General features: G+C 39.7%; 1 protein-coding gene across 1 annotated transcript in view; it reads right to left on the bottom strand.

Annotated features, from left to right (window-relative positions):
- Positions 1–1588: 1588 nt before the first annotated feature.
- LOC111572759 (collagen alpha-5(IV) chain-like) overlaps positions 1589–12012 on the bottom strand; it is a 28315-nt gene continuing 17891 nt past the window's right edge. Inside the window, exons 30-52 of the mRNA XM_023276562.3 lie at positions 11092–11242; positions 10853–10963; positions 10476–10640; positions 10097–10183; positions 9870–10007; positions 9380–9478; positions 9192–9290; positions 7661–7800; positions 7416–7542; positions 7239–7319; positions 7046–7144; positions 6841–6888; positions 6303–6485; positions 5833–5963; positions 5414–5486; positions 5099–5173; positions 4818–4943; positions 4558–4653; positions 4000–4209; positions 3613–3790; positions 3321–3435; positions 3052–3224; positions 1589–2786 (exon numbers count right to left, since the gene is read on the bottom strand). Coding sequence (XP_023132330.1) covers positions 2669–2786; positions 3052–3224; positions 3321–3435; positions 3613–3790; positions 4000–4209; positions 4558–4653; positions 4818–4943; positions 5099–5173; positions 5414–5486; positions 5833–5963; positions 6303–6485; positions 6841–6888; positions 7046–7144; positions 7239–7319; positions 7416–7542; positions 7661–7800; positions 9192–9290; positions 9380–9478; positions 9870–10007; positions 10097–10183; positions 10476–10640; positions 10853–10963; positions 11092–11242 — 2823 coding nt within the window. The 3' untranslated portion in view covers positions 1589–2668. The remainder of the gene's footprint in view (positions 2787–3051; positions 3225–3320; positions 3436–3612; positions 3791–3999; positions 4210–4557; positions 4654–4817; positions 4944–5098; positions 5174–5413; positions 5487–5832; positions 5964–6302; positions 6486–6840; positions 6889–7045; positions 7145–7238; positions 7320–7415; positions 7543–7660; positions 7801–9191; positions 9291–9379; positions 9479–9869; positions 10008–10096; positions 10184–10475; positions 10641–10852; positions 10964–11091; positions 11243–12012) is intronic.

The raw sequence follows: 12012 nt of genomic DNA, 5'->3' as shown, positions 1-12012 counted from the left end.
GACAAAGGGTCTAAATAAGGACATTTTCACCATCCTGGTCTTCCTTAGTGTCATAATAGATATAAACGTGCCGCAATTTGGTTGTAAAAGTGAAGGTCATCCTTATTCTGTCACTGGCGTTACTTTCAAACGCCCTCTTATTTAAAGGAGGCATCTTAAAGCAAATCGCTGTAAATCAAGTGCTATGTGCACTCATGTGAAATAAAACATCAACAACAGTGACATGGTGGAAATAGTGATTTCATTAACCCCACTGTGCTGGAAAAGTTGAATCAGCGGCTATGCAGAAGCTCTGGGACATCCAGAGGCCATAAAGGTCATTTTATCATTTGTTGCTCCCTGGTGAGCATATTCAGTGGATCTCTTTAATGAGGTTTCTGCTCTGTTTAACTTTACAGTTCTATTGCAGCTGAATTAAGGCGTGTGTGTCACTTGCTGTAATGACTTTGCAGTGATACATGCTTTAAGTATGTCACTGCATTACATGGACTACACATCCAGTAGGTCTTTTATTTTGCAAGGCATATTAGGTTTTAGTTTTTTTATTTAGCTAAATCTAATGCTAAAATTAGAAATTGTACATTTTGTGTGAATGTAAATGAAAAAATCAATGTAGATATGGTTTACATTTCTTCTCGCTTTACTACCAGCTGCAAAGTTTATTCCAAATGGTCAGATGTTCAAACCAAACCACAACTCTCATAAAAAGTATAATGTGTATTATTTGCAAGCATTCAAATCTACAATCTCTATCTATGACTAGAAATGAATGGATGTCTTCCAGCCCTTGTTAGGAATGTGGAGAAATATAAGGGTGTGTCCTTCTAAAGGAGGAGACAACCTTGAAGTGCATCAACCTTTCAACAAATCGCCATTCTAACCCAGTTATAGAGGTGTAGAAGCCTGATATAGCTGCCTAAACAATTAGTAAGTGCACTGTCGGGAGCAGAATAATCCTGTTAAGAAGGCAACAGAGAGCACTTTACAGCAAGCGTGTTTCTATCCGCCCTGACAACTGTCTGCGCCAGACCATGTAGGATTTGGATAATTCAAGGTGTCATTCAAGCGCTGTTTGCTTCTTATATCTGGAATTTCATATGTGTTCAAATTGCAGCTGTCATAAGCTGAGATTTTCTTCCAAATATATCCCAAAAAATTAATTAGTCAGCGTTACTTCATCACAGGTTTTTAATTCACACAGGAGGGCTCGGTTCTTCTCCAGCTCTTACTTGTGCTAACTGGGTTTCTTATGTAACCAGATGAGGCTGTTTGTTATTTCTGACTCTGGGCAATCAATATGTTGGAATATCTGTGTTCCAAAATGCAACCTTATTTTGAACACAGCTTTGTTTAGGGGCATCATTATACCTTTTGCATCCGTTGATGTTGGTGACAGATAAGGGTGAGTGAGCTTGAATGACTGCTCTTCGGGGGCACATTACTGTTAGTTTTCTGAGCGAATAGAGAAATAATATGTCGAAATCACGAAAGCACGGTGGGTCAGATTGGAAAATGGAAATGATGTGCTATATTTAGCTTTTGGGAAAAAAAAAACATTTGGAATGAGTAAATTAAGACACCATGAAAATAACCATTATTTGTCTTTATTTCTAATTACATTAATATACCTTTCACTAATTGAAAACCCAAATAGAGATATAAAATGTAAAATAATAACAATAATTAAAAGAACAGCTTAAAATATTTCCTCTTAAAATCTGAATATGCATTTTATATTTTTTTTGTCCCAAAGCTACAGAGACGGCCCTGTTTTGATTGCAGTGTTGCTTCCCCACAGCACATTTAGAAATGGATTGGAAAAAGTTGCAGGCAATATGAGTCATGGAATTTAATCTTTTCCATGCATGATTTCACATACTGAAATCAAAACAACTGCTTTTAGAGTGAGGGTGAAAATGCCTGCATATTTGTGTCTGAAAACACATAAGAATCCCAAAGCAAGCATCACATTTACAACATCCAGGTGTCACAGGAACACAAGTGCCATTTATTTTGTCCTAATTATATATTTCTTACATCCTTCACTGACAGGACTGCACCAGCCCTCTTAGATCACTTGGAATGAAGCACCGAATACATGTCAGTGATACGGTGGGTTAGTTATTTATCATTAGACTGGCTGTGGGTTGCACAAATAAGGACATTTGAATTAAAAGAAAAGAAATGAAAACACTCAACGATACCTTTTGGTGTTAAATGGAAAATGCAAATGGGCGGTGTAGGTGTTGTGTTTTTATCAGTTAAGGCATACATTGTCACAATTTAGATTTGTCTTGGTAACAGATGCCTTCTTTTCAACATGCCACTTGGTTGTTTTATTAACAAAATAAAGTGAGAAAGGGAAGATGAAAAATCTAAGATAGAATGCACACCTCTGTGGAGAAAAAAACTGCAACACTCAAATAATTACACACCTGCGGCACTCTACAGCTGTAACACATAATGACTTTAAGTAATGCATATGATCATCAGCGCTTTTAAAACAACTGCCATTAAAGGTGATGGTTGAAGACTCAAACACAGACTCATGGCAGGAACACAGCAGTTTAAAAACAGAAACACACAACACAAACTACCTACACTGCATTATCTCACATTTCTCATATTTCTCTACTTTAAATGACACTGAAAATCAACATAATTATTATTAAAAAGTGTCCCCACGTCTTTCACCAGTGTTGTATTGCTGTGGTTTCCTGCAGACCCGACATCGGCTGATGACACTTTGTAGAGAAGGTCCCTTCACTGTCTGAGGAACCGGTTTACTGTAGGACAGAACAAAACACACACACATTAGATATGTAACAATTAAAAATAAATAAATCCAAAGCAGCTGCTGTATACTGGCTAAGTTTAAAATAATGTTAAGTGTAGCTGTAAATGATCAAATCACAAGAAAGCATGGCCTCTGAAACACCACTGTGGCTATCAGATAACAAGAGAAGCCAGTAATAGTGAAGAATTTCCTCTAAGATTTGATTCAAACTGTGCAGCAGAGACATCCACCCCTGCTTAAACAGAGAGGTTTACCTGAACATGTTGTTCGGGTCGAGGGAGGCCAGCCAGTAGCTATAGGAATCAGGGTAGTAGTTACACGTTCCCCTGCCGTGACACTCGATAAAGGGCACTTGGCGGAAATATTCCAGACATGAGCCAGGAGAAACCAGGGGCTGGGAGGATCCTTCTGCTCCTGCACCTGTTTGCTAGAATACATGAAGACGAAAGGAAGAAAATGACTTGGGAAATGGCGGATGATAAGATCCAGGAACCCAAGCAAAATAAAATATTGGTTTCTTTACCATGACAAACGAGTATCCAGTCCATAGGGATTCCCAGCTTCTGGGACACTGTGGTATTACAGTTGTCTGGCTGTGGATGGCGATGACATTGGAGGTGGTTTCACACACTGAACACCTAAATCATACATATATACAGACATCCATTGTAATGTTCAGTAAGATTTGATTAAAATCCAACAACTTAACTTTTCAAGTAACAGAAAACTCTTGCATTATGTGCGTTTTTTTAAGGAAAAACACAGCAAAAGAAAGTGTTACTGAATGGGGGTTTGTGTGCACACTCTTGTCCCACCTGCTAATGTAGGAAGCCAGCCTGTCCCCTGTGATAGAAACCATGTCTGCAGGCATAAGTGTGTCAGTGGACAACCAGTATGAATAGTCATTACGAGAAGCAAAGCGGCAGGTACTTTCTGTATCACAGAACAGGAAGGGCATGGTGGTGAAGCGAGGCAGACAGCTCCCTGTGGTGCCTGAAAGACAGAGTGAAATGTCAGAAATATGTCATAGAATATACATTATATATATATATATATATATATATATATATATATATATATATATATATATATATATATATATATATATATATATATATATATATATATATATATATATATATATATATATATGTATATATATATATATATTTCTGATTATGGAGGTTTTTTCTTTTCCTTACCAAGGTCCTGACCATGAGCTCTCTCATTTCCGTTGATGAAGAGGAAGGAGTAACCACTGTACAGAAGGCTGGTGCCATAAGGGCAGTCGGGGACCCGGATACTCTGGCTGTGTCTGACAATCATGAAACTGTCCACATAACCTAAACCCCCTCTGCCGGGCAAACCTCTTGGACCCTTGACTCCTGGGCTTCCAGGTCTGCCTTCTGGACCTGCAGAATGAAGAACAAAATGTATACTGAAGTACTGAATGATAAGATGTGGTTTGTGAATGTGTGTGGGAAAAGGTGGAGAATATTGTACAGCGTTTGGCTCTGCTAACTCTCACTGTTTGCCTGAGGAGTGCACTTTTAATATCTTCTGGCAAGGAAACTTCACTGTGAGGGAAAAGCAAGTTTTTTCTGTAAATATCACCCACATAATATAATGCTAAACCAATGCAGGCACCGCTGCAGATAGCTAAACCTGGACTTGAGAGAAAGGATATTCTCTCAAGTGTTTTGCAACGACACCAATCATGTGCATCCTACGCAAACTTCAACCTACACACATGAACACACCTTGCAGTCCCGCTCTTCCTTTCTCTCCTTTGCGTCCAGTAAATCCAGGCTGGCCAGGTGGGCTGGAACCCTGCCTTCCTTTGACACCTGGCGGGCCTGGAACAGAAAAGTTTACGACCAGTGTGATAGTGGTAAGAAAAACTGTTTAGTGGACACACTATTCACACTATCCATGCAGTTTATGGCAAAATTAAGAGTTGTAGCCTTGACACTGATTTAAAGTACATGAGTATCATGAACTAACTAATAAAATATTGAACCTGGGGGCCCCGATGGTCCTGATGGACCAGTGCTCCCTGGGGGTCCTCGATTGCCTGGGGGACCAGGTATACCAGGAGGCCCTGGTTCGTATATCGCTCTGCCAATTGCTGGTTCACCTTTAAGACCTGTAGGTATACAGCAGCAGCAATTAGAAAGCAATTTTTCAAAATACAGAGGAGCTATGGTCCATAATTGATTGTATGAAATGTTTTGAATTAGTAAATATTGGTAGTGCGCTGTGTACTAGACAGGTTATCAGAGAAACAGACTTTTGCCACACCTGGTCGTCCAGGAAAACCTTTGGCTCCAGGAAAACCAGGTGAACCTGGGATGTATCCAGGGTCTCCTTTGTCTCCTAAAACACAAGCAATAAAAAAGATTTCACTATCTATTGTCAAAATGCCAACAGAAAAAAGTCAGATTCATAAATCTTATTTGTCTTTGTCTCCTCTATTCTTTCCTTTTGCATCCCATTTCTGTTTGGGACACCTAAATAAGTTGTGAACTATTACTGTTTTGTGGTGACAGATCTGTCGTAACAATTCAAAGAGTCAAAAAAAAAAATCTATAGGCTGAAGTTGAAATGATAAATTACCATAGGGCCCTTGGTATCCAGGAGGACCAGAATCACCTCTTGGTCCAGGGCCTCCACGTCTGCCTCTTGGACCCTGGGGAGTCATACGGAACAATGAAAGGTCAAAGATTAGACTTTAAGCATTGCTGTGAGTGTTTGAAGATGTGGCACTCTATACATTTGTAACCAAAATATTAGACCTTCAGTTCAATGTGCAGATGATGCCAGTAGAAAACAAAGAAAAAAGAATTTTATCATTTTATAACAGCATGTGTGCTCTGCCAGCACATGTGCTGTTATTTTGTCATGTTATTTTGTTTGAAAACCTTTACTTGAAAAGAAAATTGCACTTCAATAGTGAAATACAAAGACGAATGCAAAACATTGGACCTGAAACTTAATTTCTCCTTTCTCAAAAAATAAATGCTATAGTCACTTACTGGCGGCCCTTCAGGGCCTGAATCTCCAGGTTGTCCATTATAACCTGGACTCCCTGAAAACCCTGGATCCCCTCTGTCTCCTTTTAACCCAGGGACTGTGGGACCTGGAGGGCCACGTGGGCCGGGATAGCCTATGATGAAATTAGTCAAAGATTGATGATGGCAGTTAAGCACCATTAGACACGATTTTTAAAACATCAAAATGGTAGAAAGCTTCAAACATGAATCGCCTTGGAAAGTAGGTGTGAAGCTAATTTGTCCATATGGGGTTGAATTATTTAACATTATTAAACATCCCTTGGACCAAAAACACCTTTGTTCAGTGTGCAGAAGAAAGATGCATGCCAATTTCTCTTTAAATCTAGTTTGTCATACATCGAAAAAGTGTTCTGTCATGTGGGCATCATGTGTTAATGAGTTCTGAGATTGTGGACTTCATGACTTGCAGAAAAATAGATGTCAGATCTTACCTCTGCTTCCAGGGCCGCCAGGACGACCACGATCTCCTTTAGACCCAGAAACACATAGCCCATCTGATCCCGGTGGTCCTCTTGGACCCATATTACCAGGTGGACCTGGACGTCCCCTGTCCCCTGTTGGTCCAGGGGTACCTGTAGAAGGGAGGCCAGGAAGACCAGGCACCCCTGGAGGACCTACAGAAAGTAGATCCAGCAGAGAAAGAGCATTCATTAGTAGAAAAACAACGTTTTAGATCGAGAATCACTTTAGTCCAAAAAATGCCTATACATAAAAGTGTCTCAAATTGAAATTGTAAACAAACAAATCAATGTATGAGGTGAGCAAATCAGAAGGGTCTAGTTGAGTTAAAATTTTAGATAATCTTTCCGAGGTTTACCAAGAGTGCTTTTCTAGAACACTCCTACATTTGATGAAAGTTTTTTTTTTTGAACCCCCTCTGGGAGCTGAACATTTTCCAAAATTAGCCATTCCTGTCAAAGTGTAAAAGTAACTTTTTTGAAAGGAAAGTGTCACCCTCATGTGACTCACCTGGTGGACCTGGGACACCGCGCCTCCCTGGCATCCCTGGTATTACGACTGCAGAGGAGAGATGGGGGAAAATAATTAAGTTTTGGCTGCAGCCATAACTTTGAAAGTACCATTAGCTGTAACAAAGATGACTGTTCTCTAGGCCTGTTTTAGTCCAGCCAGGGAAGAAAACATTTTAATTATTCTTCTGCAGGATTTGTCTTACCAGTGTCTCCTTTCTGCCCCGGTGGCCCAGGGATCCCATCATTACCCTGGTTGCCTTTAGAACCTGGATAACCAATGCCACCTGGTGGACCCGGGTTACCTGAGGCAAACACAATACCAAAAGAAAAAAAAAGTAAGGCTGAGGTAAAAGTATTGATGCTTACTTTATATTATAGAAAACAAAAGGACTTTGCCTGCTGATCCAATAGGCCCTCGTCGTCCTTTGCCCCCTGGAGGGCCATCTGAACCTTTTGGCCCTTGATTGCCTGGGGAACCTGAAACAGCAGTGTGGCCAGAAATTAGGCAGCGAAAACAAAAAGAAGGTGCAATCCATCACAAATGGCCCAGTTTTTATGATCTGTTGTAGTAACCATTTGCTCCAATGGATCCTGGGTTTCCTTTGGCTCCGCGATTTCCTGGTAGACCTAGTGAACCTCCAATACCAGATTCTCCTTTGTGTCCCTTCATCACAAAAGTGTTAATTAATCCTGGTTCACCCTGAGGACAGGAAGAGGAATAAAGAGAGCACAAGACAGATAAATAATCACTACTGTTGATAACCACACGTTTTGGAATTTATACACATTTTAGTATTTTTTATTTTAGCCATGACTACCTTTCGTCCTATTGGCCCAGGTGGGCCATAGCCATGGTAGTTTGGTTCTCCAACAGGTCCTCTGTAACCAGGTAACCCTGGAGCACCATTAGGTCCTGGTCCTCCAGGGAGTCCTGGATCTCCTTTAAGTCCCTTGTACCCTGGAAGATTAAACCAAACAGTTCTTTTACAGTAAGAATATGTTTTTGAAAAAATATCATTCTACCTATTAGAATACTTTACAGATGCCGTCTGTGTATGCTTAAAGAAGGATAATGTACGTGACGCTGCTTTTCAGAAGAATTTGTATCTGACCTGCTTTTTTCATAGGAACTAAAAACAATCTTATCACCTGAGTAGAATTTTTTTTAGATGCCTTTTATGTATCGTCCCCTACTGAAAAATCTAAAATCTATGAATACTGAATTATTTTTTATTTCAAAAGTTCACCTACTTGATACAAGGTGTCTTCTCCATTACTTAAAGACCTTTTCTCAAGTTTCCAAATCACACTGATGAAAGTCGCAGGGATAAAAATCTTTGACAATGTCATGATTCAGTTCTGACTCTGGGTGTAACAAATCGATTTAGAATCTATCCTTGTGCTTATAAAAAGAAGGGGGCAATTTTGGTTGATACTCCAGCTTACAAAGTACCAATCCATTGACTTCTGCCCTTTGCCCACTGAGCTACAAATGGAACTTGACAGTGAAGGTAACTGGTTTTGATGGAGGTCATTGTCTGACTAAGAGGAAAAGCAGAGAAAGATGTGAAGGTTTTTGTTTTTTTTAACTTGCATTATCTTGGATGCATCTCACCCCTTGTAAAACAAAACAAAAAAAATATCCCCCAAAAACACTATGCACTAAAAGTTTAACTTACTCGTTGATGTTTCTGGTGGAATGTTTTTTGTAAAAGCAGAAGTTAGTGATTTATTACCTCTTAAATGACATACACACCAGCTTCTGCTTTTACATTTACTTTTGTTGGAAGTCCCAGAGGTTAGTGCTCTGCTCCACTACTCTGTTAGTGTTGTGGTTATATTCACAACACACTTAATCTTTGCTTGGACTTGAAAAGCTAATTATGCCATGAAATGAAAAATGTGCTCACATGTTTGCTTTTTGTGGAGCTGAACTATAAGATACCTCCAGTGTATGCAAGCTGCTCATTGTCTGGGTGCTTCACTGTGCCCACGTGGTTATGTCCCATCTTTTTCAATGCATCAGCAAATGAAATTTAGTACAAAAATGTATTTATGAAATTAGCTACTGGATTTGGAATTGTACAAGATAAGAATCCTGATTCTTGTGTAAAATATATTTGTTTCTGCTCACACGCCTTAAACTGAAAGTAGAGGTCAGGCAAACTTTCCCTCTTCAGCACAGGGATTTGAAAACAGCCTTCTGGTGTAGAAAAATATATAAATATATCTGAACATACATCATTCTGCAAAGTTAAGGTTAAACATCCAAGAAAACACAGTCAAAAAACATTAAAGGTAAATTTGTGTGAAATGAATAAGTATGCCTGGCCTTGAACTAAGGTGTACCTGGAGGGCCTCTTGGTCCATGATCTCCAGGGGGTCCAGGAGGTCCTGGATTTCCTGGTAAGACCTCTGATCCATCAATACCTGGAATACCTGGAGGACCTGAGCATAAATAGACACATAACCCAAATATAGATTAGAAAGCTATGTTTATGGCATCAGCCTACTAAGCTGTGAAACTGTTTTCAAACCTCTTTGTCCAGGACTCCCTGGTAGTCCCTGTTTTCCTCGCTGCCCTTTTGGTCCATTGTATCCTGGCTCTCCATCGGGACCAGCTAGACCAGGGTAACCTTGGACAATACAGTTAAAGTTAAAATTACACATTCACCCACATTAAAATTACACTCGAGCAATAACCTGTCCTACCAAAATCAAATTGCTCCAGTGCTATGTGTAATTTTTAGTTTTTTATATATATATATATATATATATATATATATATATATATATATATATATATATATATATATATATATATATATATATATATATATACAAAAATAAGTGTGCGATTGACTTAATACATTTTTTTGATCCACTTAATTTCTGACCGGTCTGGATTACGTGCTGCTCTGACAGCCTTATTGTGACTGACTGATGATGTATTTTGTCTTAAATGTTGTATGGAAACAGTGGAGCCGCAGAAGTGGCACCGAACAATTTGTAGGCCGGGCAGCATACCTGGTACACCACTTTCGCCTGGGCTTCCAGTAAAGTTTTGTGGTGGTGATGGGTACCCTTGAGGACCTCTGGGGCCTGGTACTCCTTTCGTGCCTGGAAAACCTGGAGGACCTCTGGCTCCTTGTCGGCCAGAGTCACCTGTAAACGATCAGGTAAGGCTTGAACGTTATCCCAGCAGTGAACCACAAATAGTACCGAAGGTGTGTGTCTTTGTATCTGTGGGTTACCTATTTGACCTGGTGCCCCTCTACTTCCAGGCAACCCTTCTGGTCCATATCCTGATAGTCCGTCTGGTCCGGGGTCCCCTCTCAGTCCTAACAAGACCAAAGAGAAAAACTTAAGTCCTAAGTTGTCATCTAAACACATGTGCAGGTGTACACAATTGTTCACGTCGTCTTATGGGTTAAAACAAGCTTTAATAAATGTAAATATGCTGTATAAATCCAGAGTCTGGACATTGTTTCTTGAAAGTAATGTTGACGTCTTATTGGACAGCATTTTGTCACTTATATGGTCATAGCAGTGAGTACTGAAAGGTAATTAACTAATGAAGGATTTGGCATCATTTCAGGGGTGTTTAGGCCTTCACGAGAAATAATGTCATACCTGGTTGGCCAGGCACACCAGTTAGTCCTTTAATCCCTGTTGGTCCAGGAGGCCCACTTGGACCCGGCACTGATGGTCCAGGGACACCAGGCTCACCAGGAGCTCCAGGACGACCAAACCCAGGTGAACCTACATTTCCCTTCTCACCTGGCAAACCATTAACTCCTGAGAGATGATACACAGAACAAAATTAATGTGGAAACCAGAGGACAATATGGAGGGAAAAGCATTGATTCTTTACATATTGTTTTTTAGGCCTTTGTTCAGCTTTATTGAACTAAAGGGAGGCTATTCACCGTTTAAATTTCACCATCTACATTCATGGTCCTTCTAGGGTTGACAGTAATGTACAGCACATGATTCCAGTATACACTGACCGGGAGGTCCTGGATAACCATCTGGTCCTGGTGGTCCTTGATGTCCAGGTAAACTTTCACATAAATCTTTGCTACCAGGCAGTCCTGGAGGACCTACAAGGCCTTTTCTTCCTACATGAAAAATATAATAATGCAATAAAGAGATGAGCAAATATTTTAATAAATATGATTAACAATATATTGTTATATATTCATGTCAATCTGTAGTGGGTACAGAATTATATTTGGTGCATGAGTACCTTTATCTCCTTGAAACCCTGGATTCCCTCCTGGTCCTGGATTTCCAGGTTGACCAGTGAACCCAGGATTACCAACTGGCCCAGGATCTCCATCTTCACCTGGACGCCCTTGGGGGCCTGGAGGGCCAGAATAACCAAGGCCACCCTCACCCTGATAATAACAAAAAAAACATACATACCAGTCAAAAGTTTAGACACACTTTCTCATTCAGATGAATGTGAGCATATATCTTCATATTCATATATGTCAGTGTGCTTGAAGAGCAAAATTATGCTGAGACTTAACACTAGGTGCACAAGATCTCTGACTTTAAAATACACAGAGGCACTGAAATCAGAAGGTCAATTGCAGCTTTCTGTGCACAGTAATTCTTATGGCTTTACACTGAATTCAACTGATTTCAGTGGTGGACTTTCATTTCTATACAATTTATGATAGTAAAAAGTACCTCAAAGACATCAAATCTATTTTAGAGCAAAATCATGGAAGTCATCATATTTTAACTGTTCCACTATCTATTTTTCTTCTAAAGCCAAATTGCTTCTCTTTCCATCACCGATATTAGAAGGAAATATTAATACTGCTCCTGTTTCTGCAGGATAAATAAAAAGCTACAGGCAACAGGAACTGAGAGTAGATTAGCACAAAGATTAGATAAGAAAACTAAAAATAGCAGCAACAGCCAGCCTGGTTCTGTCCAAGGGTTAAAATAATCTGTCCTCCAGCACCTCAACAGCTTACTGACGCACTTGTTTTTATTAAGATGAACATAAAAGTTTAACAGCAGCAAACTGTGATTATATGATCAGATTTTTGGAACATGCTGGTTATGTGATGCACGTGATAACATGTTATTCTGGTTTCACAAATCCTGTGAACACTTTCTTCTGGTTTCTGAATATTATCTTCTGGTAAAGAGC

This window comes from Amphiprion ocellaris, chromosome 10 (genome assembly GCF_022539595.1).
Source record: "Amphiprion ocellaris isolate individual 3 ecotype Okinawa chromosome 10, ASM2253959v1, whole genome shotgun sequence".
Classification (NCBI taxonomy): Eukaryota; Metazoa; Chordata; class Actinopteri; family Pomacentridae; genus Amphiprion; species Amphiprion ocellaris.
This window is presented reverse-complemented; position numbering and strand designations above follow the sequence as displayed.